Source organism: Gymnoscopelus braueri (genome assembly GCF_963280865.1).
Source record: "Gymnoscopelus braueri genome assembly, chromosome: 17".
In the NCBI taxonomy this organism is placed as follows: Eukaryota; Metazoa; Chordata; class Actinopteri; order Myctophiformes; family Myctophidae; genus Gymnoscopelus; species Gymnoscopelus braueri.
Genome location: NC_137617.1, coordinates 25988492 through 26005246, shown reverse-complemented (window position 1 = coordinate 26005246; position 16755 = coordinate 25988492). Strand labels below are relative to the sequence as shown.

General features: G+C 41.1%; 2 protein-coding genes across 3 annotated transcripts; one reads left to right on the top strand and one right to left on the bottom strand.

The window, feature by feature from the left end:
• Window positions 1–867: 867 nt before the first annotated feature.
• LOC308105541 (serine protease 33) lies at window positions 868–5586 on the top strand. The gene is made up of 6 exons (XM_080456344.1): window positions 868–1317; window positions 1455–1567; window positions 2413–2492; window positions 2995–3266; window positions 4081–4241; window positions 4975–5586. The coding sequence occupies exons 1-6, from the start codon at window positions 1272–1274 to the stop codon at window positions 5230–5232; spliced, it is 930 nt and encodes a 309-aa protein (XP_080312470.1). The 5' UTR covers window positions 868–1271; the 3' UTR covers window positions 5233–5586.
• A 2016-nt stretch (window positions 5587–7602) lies between these two features.
• On the bottom strand, window positions 7603–16648 carry mapk7 (mitogen-activated protein kinase 7). 2 transcript variants are annotated; one of them, XM_080456303.1, is made up of 8 exons: window positions 16546–16648; window positions 14669–14754; window positions 13847–14127; window positions 12954–13119; window positions 10163–11709; window positions 8950–10058; window positions 8310–8443; window positions 7603–7983 (listed from the first exon to the last, which is right to left on the bottom strand). In XM_080456303.1, exons 3-8 carry the CDS (start codon window positions 14121–14123, stop codon window positions 7839–7841), a joined length of 3378 nt encoding a protein of 1125 aa, XP_080312429.1. In that variant the 5' UTR covers window positions 14124–14127; window positions 14669–14754; window positions 16546–16648; the 3' UTR covers window positions 7603–7838. The 2 variants fall into 2 exon arrangements, with proteins under 2 accessions (XP_080312429.1, XP_080312428.1); XM_080456302.1 differs by lacking the exon at window positions 14669–14754 and having other exon boundaries at window positions 16546–16647.
• Window positions 16649–16755: the final 107 nt, after the last annotated feature.

Here is a 16755-nt window from a genome sequence, read left to right as displayed (position 1 = left end):
AGATGTTGAACAATAATTTTACTCTTGAGAGTGTAAAATTAAATCCATTTGGTTACCAACTCTCCATCATTTAGCTGGGGCTGGAACTGCCGAACTGGAACCCCCTCCCAGGTTGAGAACCACTGGCCTAGAGGTTGATGTTTCCAAAAACGTGTGGGGGGTCCAATTCGACAACACAACAGAGCGTTTCTGCCAGTAAGTAATTACGGTAGTAATCTAATACCGGAAAAAAAAAAGAAAAAAATAATTGAACAGATTCATTGTAGCCTACCTGAATTCATTACCAACTATTCCATTGTGGCTGAACGGGGCTGGAACCATGCGTTCTATTGGTTGCCGACGGGCAGGTACCAGTGTTGCCATGTCGGCTTATTATAAGCGACTTTGGGCTTGTTTTTCTGTAAGTCGCTTGTAATCATGTTTCTAAAGTGTAGTTGCTGCTTATTTGGGCTTGTTTCCTTACGTTGTTTAAACTCAACCATTTCCAAGTCAAGGACCCACAGTCTGTGGACCCCCATCTGAAAATATTTCAGGCCAGGAGGGACCCCCATACCAGTTGATAACATGTTTAAACTTTAAACAATATTTCACATTTTAAAATTCTCACTTTTTTTGAGAATAGCAGATCTACAAGCTCACAACGCGTCGCAACGCACGTGTTGTGAGCTTGCCGGTTATTTAATTTTCAAATACCCGATGCTGATGCATAGATATAGGTTTAAAAGTGCTCATATGTGTGGCCCAGAGTAATGTGGCCAAAAAGTTGCTTCTTTTGGGCTTGTTTTCATAGACCTAGTTGCTTATTTCTCTCGCAAAACCTGGCAACAGTGGCAGGTACACAGGTGCTGGTGGGGAATAATAGTCCAAAGCCTCTCCCTCTTCCATTTCTCCCGTTACCCTCGGATTTTCAAACCGGTTCTGTTTATTTCTTTCTCTTTCTGTGGTCAAAATCCTATTCAAACCTTTAATCGGGGAGTGTATAGGCCTGCGCATCGTTCGACCTAGCGAAAAACACCTATAAAACCTTCAAAGAGCGCATAAAATAAGACCTTGGGCCAGTCAGTCGGATCGTTTAGCTGTGGAACAAAGTCTCTATTGTTGTGTGGGCTGATTTAGATAAGAAGAGAAGATGACCAGCAAACATTCCGCAGGCTTTCCAAACTAAACCACGGGCAAGATCTACGAAAGTTAAAAGTTGGATCCATCTTTTTAAAATCAAAGTCGCTTGTATAGCCTATAAACTATTTTTGTAAGGAGGATCACCCATCAAAATGACGTGGAAATCATCCTTTCGTGCTTTTTTGTGGTGTGTAACGGGTGAGTTCGTTCGGGAATTAAAATGTTGGCCTATTTCCAAATTGTGTTTATTGGAGTTTAACGAGGTATAGGCCTATATATAAACCCAGCTTATTTGCACTGACTGATATGTTTCTATCCATCTTTATGCTGTGTAGGTATATTGGCTTCTTATGCCCAAGAATGTGGCCGAGCACCGATCATAGAGAACAGGATTGTGGGAGGAATGGCGGCCTCTGAAGGTGCTTGGCCATGGCAAGTGGATATTCAGGTAAGCCACTACAAATGATCACGTCATTTATTTTAGTGTGTGTGTGTCGTGTGTCAGTGTGCACTGTAGTGTACACAGTACAAAGTCCTCAGTGTTAATGTATCCATTTATAACTCAAAGAGTGTAATAAATGTAACCAAATGGAGCACTGGCTCCCAAACTTTTTAGCTCAAGACCCAAAAGAGATATCGGATGTTTGCCAGGGGAGTGAGGGGACCCAAACTAGTGAAAATAGCAGATACAAGTTCACAACAGGGCGCGAAGTTGGCAGATCTGCTATTTTCACTACTTCTTAAACATTTAATTCTAATTTAGGGAATTTCTTTGATTTATTATGGTTTTTTTATTCATGAAATTATTTTTGAAAAATGTTTGAATTTGTTTTCAACTCTTGAAAATGTGTGGATTCTTGTGGAAATCTTTAGGAAATATTTTAAAAGAATTATGATGACAAACTTTAGGAAACACAAAGTAAAGGGATATTCACTCAACGATGAAGAAGATAGTGCACGCACATCCGTTAGTCCAGGTGCTTAGACAAACCTGTTCAGGAACTTCAGGCCTGAACACGCTGAAACGTTGACGAGCAATACATTCTGGAGCTTTTTGCAACCACCAGTGTGCAGACTTTATTCTTTTTCATATTCACTCAACGACCCACAAATGAGTCCCGACCCACTGTTTGGGAAACAGTGGTGTACACAGTAAAATCCTCAGTGTTAATGTGTCCATTTATAACACAAATGGAGTGTAACTGTGTGGTCATCTTGCTGTCCTGCTGTGTGAGGGATTTGCCTGTGATGCTGTAATGATATTTCAATTTCTCTTTCTCTCTTATTTCCCAGACGTCGGCCAACGGCCATGTATGTGGAGGAACCATAATCACCGAGTACTGGGTCCTTTCTGCTGCTCATTGCTTTCCAAAGTAGGCTATATTTGTTCCTACTTAATTCATAACAGGACTGTTTTACTTATAGTGGTGGTGACTCATTAAATTCAGAACCACACCGCCTCATCACACCACCTTGTTCAGAGAATCATTGCAGTTGAGGCACTGGCAATTGTTTTAATGCCACTTTAAAAAAAATTGTATCTATATCTCATTGAATATTGTCATTTTCAACAAAGTAACTTCATTGAACTTCAAGAAACAAGAGTCCCTTAATATTACTTCAACAAACACGAGCAACCTCATTATATATCTTAATTGCATGCTGTGTCACTTAAGTAAAAACAAAAACAATGCTTTCAAAACATGGCCAGGATGATCAAATTACATCTGAATATACAAATGACAGTCTTGCTCTATATACCAGCTGCTGAACACAAACCCCACACAATAGATAATCTTGAAGTAGCCCATAGCATAGGTTTCACATTTCAATGTGAGGTGAGCAGGTTTCATTGGATCTCCTGTTCTCTTTCAGTCCGTCTGATGTGGGGTCCTACATCATCTACGCAGGCCGCCACGCACTGAACGGTTGGAACCCCAACGAGTCGAGCCATCGCGTGAACCGAGTGGTGATTCCATATGGCTACGTGGAACCTCACCAGGGGCAGGACATGGCGCTAGTCCAACTGAGAACCCCAATTACCTGGACGGATCATGTCCGCCCCATCTGTATACCGGACTCTGGGACCCTGTTCCCGGGTGGCATGCTGTGCTTTGTCACAGGCTGGGGAAACATTCGAGACGAGGGTAAGGTCTCTCAAATGCAGAGTTGCCACACTTAACATTTGTCTTCAACGTAGAGCAGCAAATATCATTTTATTTTCTCTTTCGATTCTTTTTTTAAATTAATAAAATAATCGAGAAGCATGTTTTTTGATTTAAAAAAAAACAATTTTAATCAATAAATTGACATGAGAAATTACAAATTGATTCTTTGTTTAAATAATGTATTAAATTGATTAGTCCAATTAATTGTTGTAGACCTATTTGGACTTCATGGTCAATATTTAAAGACATGTACAACATAGGATGACTTTTATGTCTCTGAATTGTGTGTGCTCAGCTCAGTGTCTTTGTGGTTAGAGAATCAGCCCAGAGAATGGGAGGCTGAGGTTCAATCCCTGGCCAAGTCATACCAAAGACCATAGAAATGGTACCCAATGCCTCCCTGCATGGCATTCAGCATCAAGGGTTGGATTGGGGGGTAAGTCCCTGTGACATACTAGCGTCATGGCCAGGGGGTGTACTTGTACATCAAGCTGCCTCACCCTACAGAAATGGGAGATCGGCTCCTGACCTACGGGCCACATGGCTCCAGACACCGGTGGCTACCAAGGCTACTTGATATTGTGTCTGTTTGTATTGAACATTATCTGTACTCTACTAGAAATAATATTAATCAGACACTCAAAGTAAATGAATGAAATGTATCTTCATTCAAGTCATGTTTTTGCTGTACTGTATAGCAGCAGCATCTGTTACAAGGTTTAGGGGTGATAGCTTTTCTTTCAGATTATTGAGCACATTAGCACCCAGTATGTCCAATCTTCTTCCTCTTTAGTTCCTCTGCCTGGAGTGGGGACCCTGCAGGAAGTGCAGGTGCCGATCATCTCCCAGTCTTCATGTCAGCAGATGTACCAGCTTCACCCAACAGAGAACGTGGACATTCTGTATGACATGATCTGTGCTGGTTTGCAGCAAGGTGGAAAGGACTCCTGCCAGGTACTGTGGTGTGACCCGTTTGTTCTACTTTTTTTATTCTCTTACATACAAGAACACACACAAATTGGTATAGATATACCCTAGAACACTAACAATGAAAATAGTCTCTAACGTTGGGTATATTTTACCCGATATAATAAATTCCATAAAATATATTTCTCATCAAAATATATTACTAGTACAACAATATATGGCAAATTGAGGTACCCTTCTTTCATATTTTAACATGAAATTTCACAAACAAAAGAAAAACGGATATCATGGGGGGACCCTATAAAAAAGCTGAAAAATCTGTGAAAAATGTGGGTATTGTTAAAACAATATTCCTAGATAAAAAAATATAGAGCTGGGAACTTTTCCTTTGGTCCACCCATTTTACCCTCTATCACTAACGTTGGGTGAAATTCACCCAAAGACCTGCCTGTAGAAAAAAACAGGGATGGGGGCAGGGAAACAAACCTACCTTATGTGATGTCAGTGAGCATCCTGTACGTACCCAAGGACCCTCCCACTTCAGACATCAGCAACATTATGAAAATCACATAATTACAATTGTTCGTGTGAAATTCACCCATGGTTAGTGTTCTAGGGTTAAAAGAATCTCTATTTACATGAATTAACTTTGCCAATTTATTTTTCTGACGTAATACTGTACATTATTTATACTTGCAGTTAGATTTCATTGCACAGTAGTGTAGCTTGTGACCTGTTGGATCATTGTCTTCCTCTCTAGGGGGACTCGGGAGGCCCGCTCGTCTGCCAGATGGTAAACGGGACCTGGGTGCAGGCTGGGGTGGTGAGCTTTGGCGTGGGCTGCGGTGAGGCCAACCAACCTGGAGTCTACGCCAAAGTGTCCACCTTCTCAGACTTCATCCGCAGTACAGTACCAGGGATCCGATTGTATGGCCATGCTAACCAGATCTGGGCTGCTAGGACATCTGTGTTTGTCAGCTGTCTGTTCAGTTTACTGATGCTGCTGCTACTGAGATAGGAAGGAACCATTTTGAAAACTGTCTTGGTAAAGTTGCGTAAGATAGAAACTGCACTGTAACAAATGAAGGAAAAAAGATGTCTGCTGATTGCAGATGTTTGGCCAATAATTAAACATTTTATGAATTTATAATTGCCTTAGAATTAGCTGATTAGTTTTACTATTTTGTATCTGACATACACACAAAGCCATCATGTACATTAAATATCTTTTTTTAGCACTAATTATCTACTTAATTTGATTCATACAGTTGTTCTAAATGAAACGTAATGTGTTTTAAACCTGATTGTAAATAAATGATACAAGTTTTCTGTAATTTAAATAAAATTGTTTTACTTTATAATTGTTATACTCATAAATTCAGTTATTTGTTCTATTCAATTATTTTTACCTGGTCCTTAAGCGTGAGAATTGTGTCGTATTTCTGACGTGTTCTTTAAGTAATTCTTCCTAAATCCTATAATAGCAGGGGCCAAAGAGTTCAAAAACCTTTAATCCCTATCCGAATGGATCAGATTTGGATTTAGGGTGTTAAGATATCTGATAACATGTTTGCTGTGAGATTCTCAGATTACAGAAGTGATCCCAATCCAGTTTTTCTGGGTTTTGAACCACCCAAAATCCAAATCTGATCCACTTGGATAGGGATTGAATGGTTTGAGCTCTTGGGCATAATATATTTGTTCAAAAGAAAGTATCTGTTGATCATTTCTATCATTTCTCTGTATCAAATGTTGCAAGTTATTAGATCCTTTAAAATGCTATGTTTCTGTGAGTACAGGCCAGTAGCTAGAATTGAATTTGTTGTGTTCATAATAAGTAACTTGTGTAGTATGCCATAACATAAGAACTACCTAGTTTTCATTGCACTTAAAGATACTGACACCATTATAAAGTGTAAGCTGTCCATTTGGTTTTGGTCCAAAAGAAACACTCAACATAAAAACGTAATGTTCTGGCCTTGAACCACATATTTTTAACATCATCTTAAAAATATATTGATAACATCCCTATAACTAATGTGTGTTCCATATGATTCTTTGGCATTATGCTTGATGAATCGTTAAACTGGAAACCACATATGGCTATATCCACACAAATCGCTAAGAGTATTGGTATCCTACGTAAAACCCGTCATTTGATCAGCACTGAGGTAGCCACTGTTATTATTCTATGATTATCCGATATCCGTATATTAATTATTGTAATATAGTCTGGACTAGTACTCATCACACCAAACTTGAGCCCATATACCGTCTTCAGAAACAAGCTCTAAGAACAATGCGTTGTGTACATCCAAAACAATCTCAGCCTTTATTTATTCGATTAGGAGTCCTCAGTATTTATCAAGTGGACCATCTTCAAATCGGTCCATTTGTTCATTGCTCATTGGGGAGAACTCTTTTTTCATCATATATTTGAGTATAATTTTCAAGTCCATAATTACTCAACAGTTAGCTCAAGTCACCTCAGACCCCCAATGTTATGTACGTCTCAAACTCAGTTTAATATAGGCTACAGAGGGTCTACAATATCCTGGATATCTCTACCATTATATCTATGGGAGTTGTCTTCTCACCGATTCAAGAAAGTTATGAAATCGCTCTTAACCACCAAATACTTTCTATATCTTCCGCCTAATTAACCTGGGTCCATTCAAAACTTTTATTTTTGCGATATGCGTTTGTTGTTTATTTTCTTTGTTATATTGTCCATATACCATATTGACGGATGTGTCCGATATTTCATATTCCATCCTAATTGGCCAACATTGGCTTCCAAAGTTTGCAGGATAGGTCCATTTTGAACAAAATGCCTCAAATCATGAACGCAGTGTGCGATTTCCGTGAAATTTTGCACGCACATTCCCACTAGGTTGAGAAAGAAATGCCACCCTTTTAATATTGGACTGTTATAGCGCCACCAGCAGGTCTAATTTAGCAAAAACACATTTTTGGAACAAAATGCCTCAAATCATGAATGCAGTGTCTGATTGCTGTGAAAGGCCTAAGAAGAAATGGCACCCTTTTCACTTTAGTCTATTATAGCGCCACCAGGAGGCCACAATAACCTACCTGACCTGGTGGAGACCTGTGCTCCGAGGAGCACTTTTTCTAGTTTTGTTATTTCATCTGTATGACATGTCTATTGTTTTATTTGTAATAGATGTGTATATTCCACATTGATGTAATTTTATCCTACAACTAATGTAGGCCTACAAACATTCCCGGAGAATGCCACTTCTCAAGCCCCTGGAGGGTTTTTAGGTATTCTCCTTCACATTTTTTACTGATTCTTTGTGTATCATCTTTAAATTCTCTTGTAAGTGTTAACAAACAAACAAACAAACCACCAGACCATACAAATATATATAACCAGACAAAGCCAGGTGATGACCTGTTTTACTTTATTTAAACAGAAAGCACTACATGTAATGGTAGAAAAGATTCACGTTTTAGTAGTGTGTATTAAAAGAGGCATCTTAAATTAATTTGTTCTGTCATAGCTTGTTGTTTTCATGCTAGAAATTCCACAAACGTATCAAAATTCCATGTTATGACACCAGTTTTCTTGTCTTCAATTCCAGGGAAGGGAGAGGACAGAATTCAGGTGTCAGGAGGAGAGTCAGAGAGGATCATGGGAGAGCCCAGCTGTAATTCCTGCTGAAGTGACTCCAAATCAGCTTGGGTCATGTGGTGAACCTCAAGCCAGTCAGATATGAGTGAGGCAGACAGGGGCCCTGTGTCATAACTGATGGAGGAGGGGAAAATGTAACAATTTATAAAAGGTACCATTCATAGTGCATTAATTGCTATTACTCCTCTCAAGTCCTTAGTAATTTATTTTGTATTGTATTGCGACTAGACTTTATTTACACTTTTTAAACTTCATATTTCTCAATTCTTTACAAGGACACTGAAGCAAACAATGTTGCAGGCTGACACAATTATTCCGTTATTAATAAAACATCTAAGAGCAAATGTCAAGGACGATACAAAACTCAGGTTGAATCGTGAGTTAGCTTTAACCTCCTTCTGTCTCTGAGGTTGAACTGTGAGTTTAGCTTTAACCCTCACCTGTCTCTGAGGTCGGAGTGCGGGAGGTCTGTGAGGGACTGGTTAAGGAGGTCGTCCAGATCAAAGCCCACGCCATACCCGGCCCCGCTGCCTTTCGGAGTCACAGAAAACACTGGGGGCAAAACATCCTCCACCTGACAAGAGATAAGACAACATTACATTAGCTACAGTTAACAATGTTTAGGTCAAAATCAAGTCCAGCAGTAGCCTGGTAACCCCCCCCCCCTCTCCGGAAGGGGGAGTGGGGGGGGGGGCTGGCTGTGTGTGTGACCAGGCTAGTCCAGCAGAAGATCATGGCATTTTCTCTTATCCCCCTTAAGCCCTATACTGTATACTTCATTGTACGGTGAATAGCTAAAATAGCTGATCTACAAGCACTTAGATCAGATTTTTTTTCTTTACAAATAAATACAAGTTTAGTTTACCTTTAATGACATAGCCGGAGTTAATGTGATTAAAGGTCGAAAAATAGGAACAACGGAATCACTTTCATGAACTAATAACTATAACAAAAGGACATATCTGTGCTGCTGACTCCTTTGATGCAAATAATTCAGGAAGTAAACTTTATATGCAAAGTACAGAATAGAGAACAAGAAGACAATGAAGTGAAGCAGATAATGAGAAACCTGACACAGACCTGTGACTTGGAGAGCTGCAGTGTTACTGTGTGGATGTCTGGGGTGACGGAGGGCCTCGGCTGCCCGGTGTCTGTGAATCCCAGGCTGTGCTGAGGTTGGGAAGGGGCTCCTAAGGCCCCACAAAGAGGGTTTGTAGTCTGTGTTCCAGTCTTCTCTTCTATGGAGGGACAGAGTTTCTCCATTGGCCCAGGACTTGTTGCTGGGTTAGGGAGGCTATTTTGACCTCCAATACCTACATTTCCATTTGTCTCTCTGGTGGTTATCATTGGGGCTTTGCTCAAAAAAGTTTCCAAAGGAAGCAGCTGAGCCTGAGGATGAGGTTGTGGTTGGGAATGAGTTTGACTTTGAGGTTGGAGTTGAGGCTGAAGGAAGCTTGCTTGTGGGGGCTGCTGAGATCTATTTGACTGTGGTTGCAGAGGTGGCCTTGCCTCTACTTGCTGCCCACTCCAGCTGCCCATGCAGTTAAAACCACTCTGTCCCCCACTCTCGCCCTGTGGTTTGAGCATGTTCTTGACAAAGCCACTAGAGGCCGCCATTATATCTATTCCTCCACTCACAGACACGACTCCCATTTCCGCAGGCTTTGTCTGGCTCATAGAGAAAGGTAATGACGCCTGCGTACTCTGAGGCTGAAAAAAAACAGGCAGTCTGGGCTTCACTTGAGGAGTCAACTGCTCATGAGACTGAATCTTCCCACCCTCTTTATCAGCTTGTTTACCTACTGATATGTGAATGTTATCGCCAACCCCCACGCCATGGTGTGAGTTCATATTGCAGTCATTACTCTTTGCCCCATCATCATTAGGTGCCTGACATTTGTCATTACAGCTGTCCATCATTTTTTTCCAGCGTTCCAGTAGGCTTTTGTCATTGTCACTCAATAGAACCCCGCCCAGTGAGTCCCCATGCCTGCCTTCTTTTCTCTCTTTTTCCTTCAGCTTTCTCTCTCGCTCTCGCGCTCGTTCTTGCCTCTTCTTTCTCTTGTCCTCTCGCTCCCTTTGCCGCTCCTGGGCTGTGACGGGTCGGCGTGATTCCGGAAGAGACGATAGGGAGGACGACATACTTCCTCCAGCACAAACATCCATTCCCAGTGCAGAAGTACCTCCATCTGCAATTAAAACATCACAATGGGATGTAGATCATTCAAGTCATCACCATCATTAACAAGGCATAAATCTATCATATGACTGAAGCTCAACATTTTCAACTTACCACCTCTAGCTTTGTTTCGGAGAGCCGCTATAAGAGCAGCTTTAGTATCTTCTGAAATGGCTCCTTCTTTTCTGGTCCCATCTCCCACAACAGGTGGAGCCCTGGCACCCTTAGACAGTGACTGAGAGAGGGACTGAGACAATGACTGGGCCTGAGCCTGGGAGAGAGACAGAGAAGGCACAGTGCTGGGAAGGGGTGTCATAGTCTGTGCTGGGGTTGCAGGCATACAAATGGGAGCATGGGTCATGGACTGGCTCTGGGTGGCCTGTGGCATCGCTGCTTGGCTTTTGGACAGCTGCTCATCCTTGGAAAAATCTCGCATTGCTTCTGACGGAGTTTCCTGGCTTGAGCTGACCGGTGTTGTTAGGTCTATAGTCTCTGGCTGGCCGCCATCAGAGCTGGCACTGGCCATGTCCACATCAACTGGCACACTGTCAGATTTAGTGAGTAGAGGTAAGTTATGGGTCACTCGGGAGGGAGTTATCTCAGAATGGGAAGTGGGCTGGTTGTTAAAGGACGACATTTGATTTGGAAATGCCCGGCTTCCTTCTGCTGGTGTGTGGATCGCAGTGTCGTGTTTGGTTTTACCATCCATTGCACGTTGTGGATGAATCTGTGCTACTTGAGAGAGCTGTGTGTGTTTGGTCAGGTTAGCAGTGGAGGCCTGAGAAATACACTGGTTACTGCTGGGCACTCCTCCACCAACCCCAGTTCCACCATTCACCCTTGGCATGGGTCTGAACTGTAGTCTCGGACGCGGACAGATTTGTTTCTTTACATGAAAGTCCTGGATCTCCACCAGGATGGCCTCTTTGATCTGTTCTTTATTCATCTGTAGCTTGTCAAATTCAAAGTCAAAAGCTGGCACACAGACGGGCTCGTCATCGGAGTCATGGTACTTGTCCAGGTAAGGATGTGCTAGTGCTTGTGTCACGGTGATGCGCTCACGGGGGTCGAAGCGCAACATGGCCCCAAGCAGGTCCAGTGCCTCTGGCTCAGCATGAGGATATAGTTTGGCCAATGGCACAGGTGCACGTGAGGGCAGACTCTGAACATAGGAGCGTACCCTCTCAGCACCAATAGCATCAATTACACCTTCAGGAGGAGTGCCTAATACTGACAAGATGAGCTGCAGCTGGTGGACATAGTGTTTCCCAGGAAAAAGCTGTTTGCGCCCAAGCATCTCGGCAAAGATGCACCCTACAGACCACAGGTCAATGGCCAGGCTGTAGTGGTGTAGAGAGAGCATGAGTTCTGGGGCACGGTACCACCTCGTGGCCACATACTCCGTCATAAATGAGTGGGACTGCTCAGGGTGTGAACTGAGACCCCTTGCCATGCCAAAGTCACCTATTTTCAGCTCACAGTTCTCATTTACCAGCAGGTTAGACGGCTTGAGGTCACGGTGGATGACGTTGGCCGAGTGCACATACTTAAGGCCACGGAGAAGCTGATACAGGAAGTAGCGCGTGTGCTCTGGAGTTAGCGGCTGGCCTGAATGAATGATTTGGTGAAGGTCACTCTCCATCAGGTCGAGTACCACGTATCTACACACAGGACAAAAGGACAAGTGAGTAGATGAGACCATGGAGTTAAATACAAGAGAATCTTGCTATTTCTAATATTTAAAATGACAAAATGTTGCAGTACAGTGACCTTTTATACAACTATGCTCTAGAATGGAACAGTGGTATAGTGTTTTGTTCTAGAAACTCTGTAATGATGGCTGAATTGGGATTGTTCAACAATAGCTTTCCATACTTTTCTGTGCTTTTATCAAAATGTCCTTGTCCACATAACCCAGACTGGAATAGCAGTATGGATATCACTGGATATTATGAACAGGGTTCAATTTGTTAATAATAATAAAAAAATCACACCCTGTGTGAAGTGGGCGGTGTCTTGCTAGCTAATCACAATACTGAATGGAGTCAACCAATCATGTACAAAAGATAAATACATTTATTGAAACACTCTTTATGATGGACGAAACCATAACTTGAAAAAAACAAAGTTTGGTTTTTTTCAAGTTATGGTTTCTTATATAGGGCTATGCACATGTGTCATGTGACACTGGCCAATCACAGTCCTGAATAGACTGTGATTGGCCAATCACAGCGCAGGATAATTGTACAAATTTCCTGGGCCCAGATCACAGCGCAGGAAAATGTACATTTTTCCAAATCTCACTTATAGGGGCGGTTTCACCGCCCAAAAATCACACCCTGTGTGAAGTGGGCGGTGTCTTGCTAGCTAATCACAATACTGAATGGAGTCAACCAATCATGTACAAAAAATAAATACATTTATTGAAACACTCACTCTTTATGATGGAAGAAACCATAACTTGAAAAAAACAAATTTATGTTTTTTTTCAAGTTATGGTTTCTTATATAGGGCTATGCACATGTGTCATGTGACACTGGCCAATCACAGTCCTGAATAGACTGTGATTGGCCAATCACGGTGCAGGGTTAGGCGGGGTACATTTTTGTACATTTTTGGCCAATGCACATTCCTGCATATTGTACAAATATCCAAACCTCACTTATAGGGGCGGTTTCACCGCCCAAAAAAGACAAAACAACAAAAAACCTAAGCTTACCGTATATACTTTGTTGTACAATAAATATCAAAAATAGATTTTGATTTTGATTTATTTGTCAATACTTAGCTACGAGCAAAACTATTTTATTCAAATACCAAGATAAAATAAGAAGCCTTAAGCAGTAGCAACATCAGCAAATAAAGGTTAAGCTAGGGTTAATTCTTTTTTAAATTAAGGACTTACACAGACTTGAAGGCAGAGTGAGGAAGGTTAGGCTGCAGTATGTCTTTGATGGCAATGATGTTGTCATGTTTGAAGTGCTTGAGAATCTTCAGCTCTCGCAATGTGCGTTTGGCATTTGTTAGCACTTCAAAAGCATTAGAGATCTTCTTTATCGCCACCTGCTGGCCTGTGAAGAGTAAATATGCCACAATAAAAATATGCAATCATTTTCTGTCATCACACCAAGCTACATTCAGCGAGGTAGTTCAGAGATTTACAAGCACCCCAAGGCCAGACAGAATGTAAATATGATAGTTTCGCAGTGTTACATCATTCTACAGATTATGCACGTCATTGTTCAAGTTAGTCTCGTATAGCCAGATGTTTCGATAGTTCCTCTGAAAGTCTGGCAAAGCGAGACTATCTTCAAGACAACAACATAAAAATGTACAGGACATAGCACATTTAACAAGACAATCTTCTATAGTGTGCTATGTCCTGTCAATTGTTATTGTCCTTCTGGCGCCTTAACCAGAACAAATTCCTGTATGGCCCCTGGCAATAAAGTGATTCTTCCGAGTTTGGAGATTTAAAAAGAATATATTGAGAATACAAATACAGCTAAAGCCTGCATTCTGAATAGACATTAATAAGATATATGGGATATATACATTATTTGATTATCTCTTTGTCATCAGCAGTATTTGTATTCTATAATGCAGTTTCTTTGGAGCGCTGATGCACCACATACTGTATGAGAACTAACAGAGAGGACAGTTGTAGCGGAGAAAAAAAAAAGATCAATGTGTCGAGACTCGAGGAACAATATAAAAACTGCAACTACAGGCAATGATAGTCGTCAATTAAGTACATACAATTGAATATTATACCTTTATCTACACATTATCTCTTACCATTATCCCGTCTCCTGGCAGAGGAAACAACGCCATAGGCTCCTGTTCCGATGGTTTCTATGACTTCATACTCCTCACCAACCTCAAAGGTCACATCCAGAGAGTGAGCTTTAAGAAAAGCCAAGTTCTTGGCTGTTGTACTGTCTGTGTTGTTGCCTGTTGTCTCAGACTGTGCATCATGATGGCTCTTGTTTTCTCTGCTGTTGTCATTGGTCATTACACTTTGAGTCGACATGGCCACAGATTTAGCGACTTCTCCCCCCTCCTTGGTTGACATGGTTCTAAAAGGGGAATGGGAAAATATAGAAAACAGTTTGCACTCATATTAAATAATCCAAGTAATGATCCATAATGTGAAATAAAACTAAAAGTGCCCCCAAAAATGTCAATAACAGAAACTTTTCGGTTAAAAACACATCCTCAGATGCCATCTTATGGCAGACTGATGGCAAATATCTGTGAACATTCTATTTATTGATGTGTAGGTCTGTGTGCGTGCGAACATTCCCATTGCCTTTCACCTAAAAGGAATGAGGAAACGGAAACCTAAAGTTTAAGTTGTCTTAAGCTACAGCATTGGAACAATCTAAATATAGAAAGCAACACGTCATTGATTTGGTTCACTTCGGTCATTCACTTCAGGTTCATTAAACAGAAATCCCCTTTGCCTTTGGGTATGAGTGACGTTAATGAAATCAAGGCTCTGGTGTCAGACACAGGTTGATGGATACATGAAGGGTGGGCACCAAAACATTGTGGGCACTTGGTAAATCTTCTCAGGCGAGCACCTGAGAAGTCTGGGCATTAAAACAGAGTGGGCACCTGATAGGTCTTGGTACCAACACGGAGTGAGCACTGAGGACACTGGGAACAGTACGTGAAGTGGCTCACCGACATGCTCCGCTAGTCTGTGTGTAAATTAAGGATAAGAGAAAGGATGCAGAAAGGCAGGTTAAACCCAATTGAATTTTAAAACGATTTTATAATATTTTTTTGAGTTTCCCATCAGTATAAGTACAAGTATCAGTATAAATGTAGACATCTTGATTTACAAAAACAAGATTAACCACTTAAACCCCAGCCCACAATGGCATCATGCAAGCCATAGTAGAGAAGGTATACAGGGTTTAACCCATTAAGACCTGAGGCGATTCTTTAAAAAAATCAAAATCCTAACAGTTTTTTGAAAAAAAAAAAAAAAAAAAAAAATCTAGATCTACAAGCTCGTAGCGCGGCACTCGGTGCCGCGCTATGAGCTTGTATATCTGCTATTTTTGAATAGCCAAAGACATCTAAAGTGACACAGATGCGTTTCAGGTATCAATGGGTTAAGTCAGTAAGTGTTAGTCTAAACCAGGATTAATGTAATCCATGTTGGTGTAACTGTCAGTGCTACTACTGCGTATATTGGGAAACTTGTTTCAATATTGAACATTTCAATCCAAATCTCGTAATGACTTTCTCACATTATCGCAGGATATTGCAGTCACATATCCTTGTCTGCTGGTGTCAAATCACAGCACGTGTTCTTTAAATTTCCAAACACATGGCAACACATGGTCAAATGTACAGTATACCACCGAGTCTTACTAGTTGTTGATGATGCATCCTTTTAGATAATATGTGTCAGAGATGCAAGTAAGTGAAGTAGTGCCCAGTCTTCCCCCAAAACATCCATATCAAGTGCCCAGTCTTCTTCCCAAAAAGTGCCCAGTCTTCCCCCCAGAGAATTCATCTTCTGGAGAAAAAAAAGGCTTCTCATTTGCCCATTCATCTGGTTACCCAGGTTGACCACCCCGATGCAACTTCTTAGCCACATAACTTGATTTGATCAGCAAACCATAACGTACAGTAGGCTATATGATCTTAAATTGCATTATTTTTAATACCCCTCGATACCTGCGCCTTAAAAAACACCTTCCTAAATAACCAGATGGTAACAGGGTAGGTGGGCACTATAGGGACATCTTGGTACCTCGATGTAAAATTGTCTATTTTGTCCAAAATGTTGAAAAATAAAATATTTGCAAAATGTTTTTAAGTAAAGTTAAGTATACATGATTAGAACATGCTTAAACATTCGACAATTAAGGTATAACATTTCTACAATTGCTACAAATGGCTACAAAACCTGTAGTCATTTTGGGGAGTTTTGGGCAAGTTGAAGGATAAAATTAAGTCTGATAATGATGTACCGTGCATGTTCACATCATGTATTACATCACTTATTACTTATACTTTTTCAATTATTAAAAAAAAAACATTTTGGACACCAAAATAGCACATAACACTACAAAATAGCCAATTTTACATGGAGGTGCCCAGATGTCCCTAAGTGCCCAGTGCCCACCTATCCTGTATCCAACAACCAGATAGATACGTCGTTTCGTTTCTCAGAAATAATAACGTCATTGCCTGACTTGTTGTGGGCAGAATTAACGGTTTACAGTGAAACACCTTAAGGATTTATATCAATACAGACTGCACGTGATTACTGGCGAATTGTTCATGTGTAACGGCTTCACCGACCACTTGTATGACATAGTAATGAAACAGACACTACACAATAAACACGTAACCAACCTATCCCACTGTAGGGGCGTAGGCCAGTTACCTGAACAGCCTGCTTTCTAGGAAGGTACGAGCCAAAATATCACCCTTCTCTCTAGATTAGACCAACTTGTTATATAGATATTCACCTTGTTAACACACCACAATAGCCAGATGTGTTTTAGTCCTGTAACGGCATGACAATCTCTTGTTTTGGCGACTGTTTTGCTGCTTCCTTGTGCTGTTCCGTCTTGCTTTTTGACTGGCACGTGTTGAACCAATCAGGTGATTTCGCTGTGTGGAGTAACGGTCCAATAGGAAATGAGAACTCCACAAGAGGCGGGACTTCAGCAGTGTTG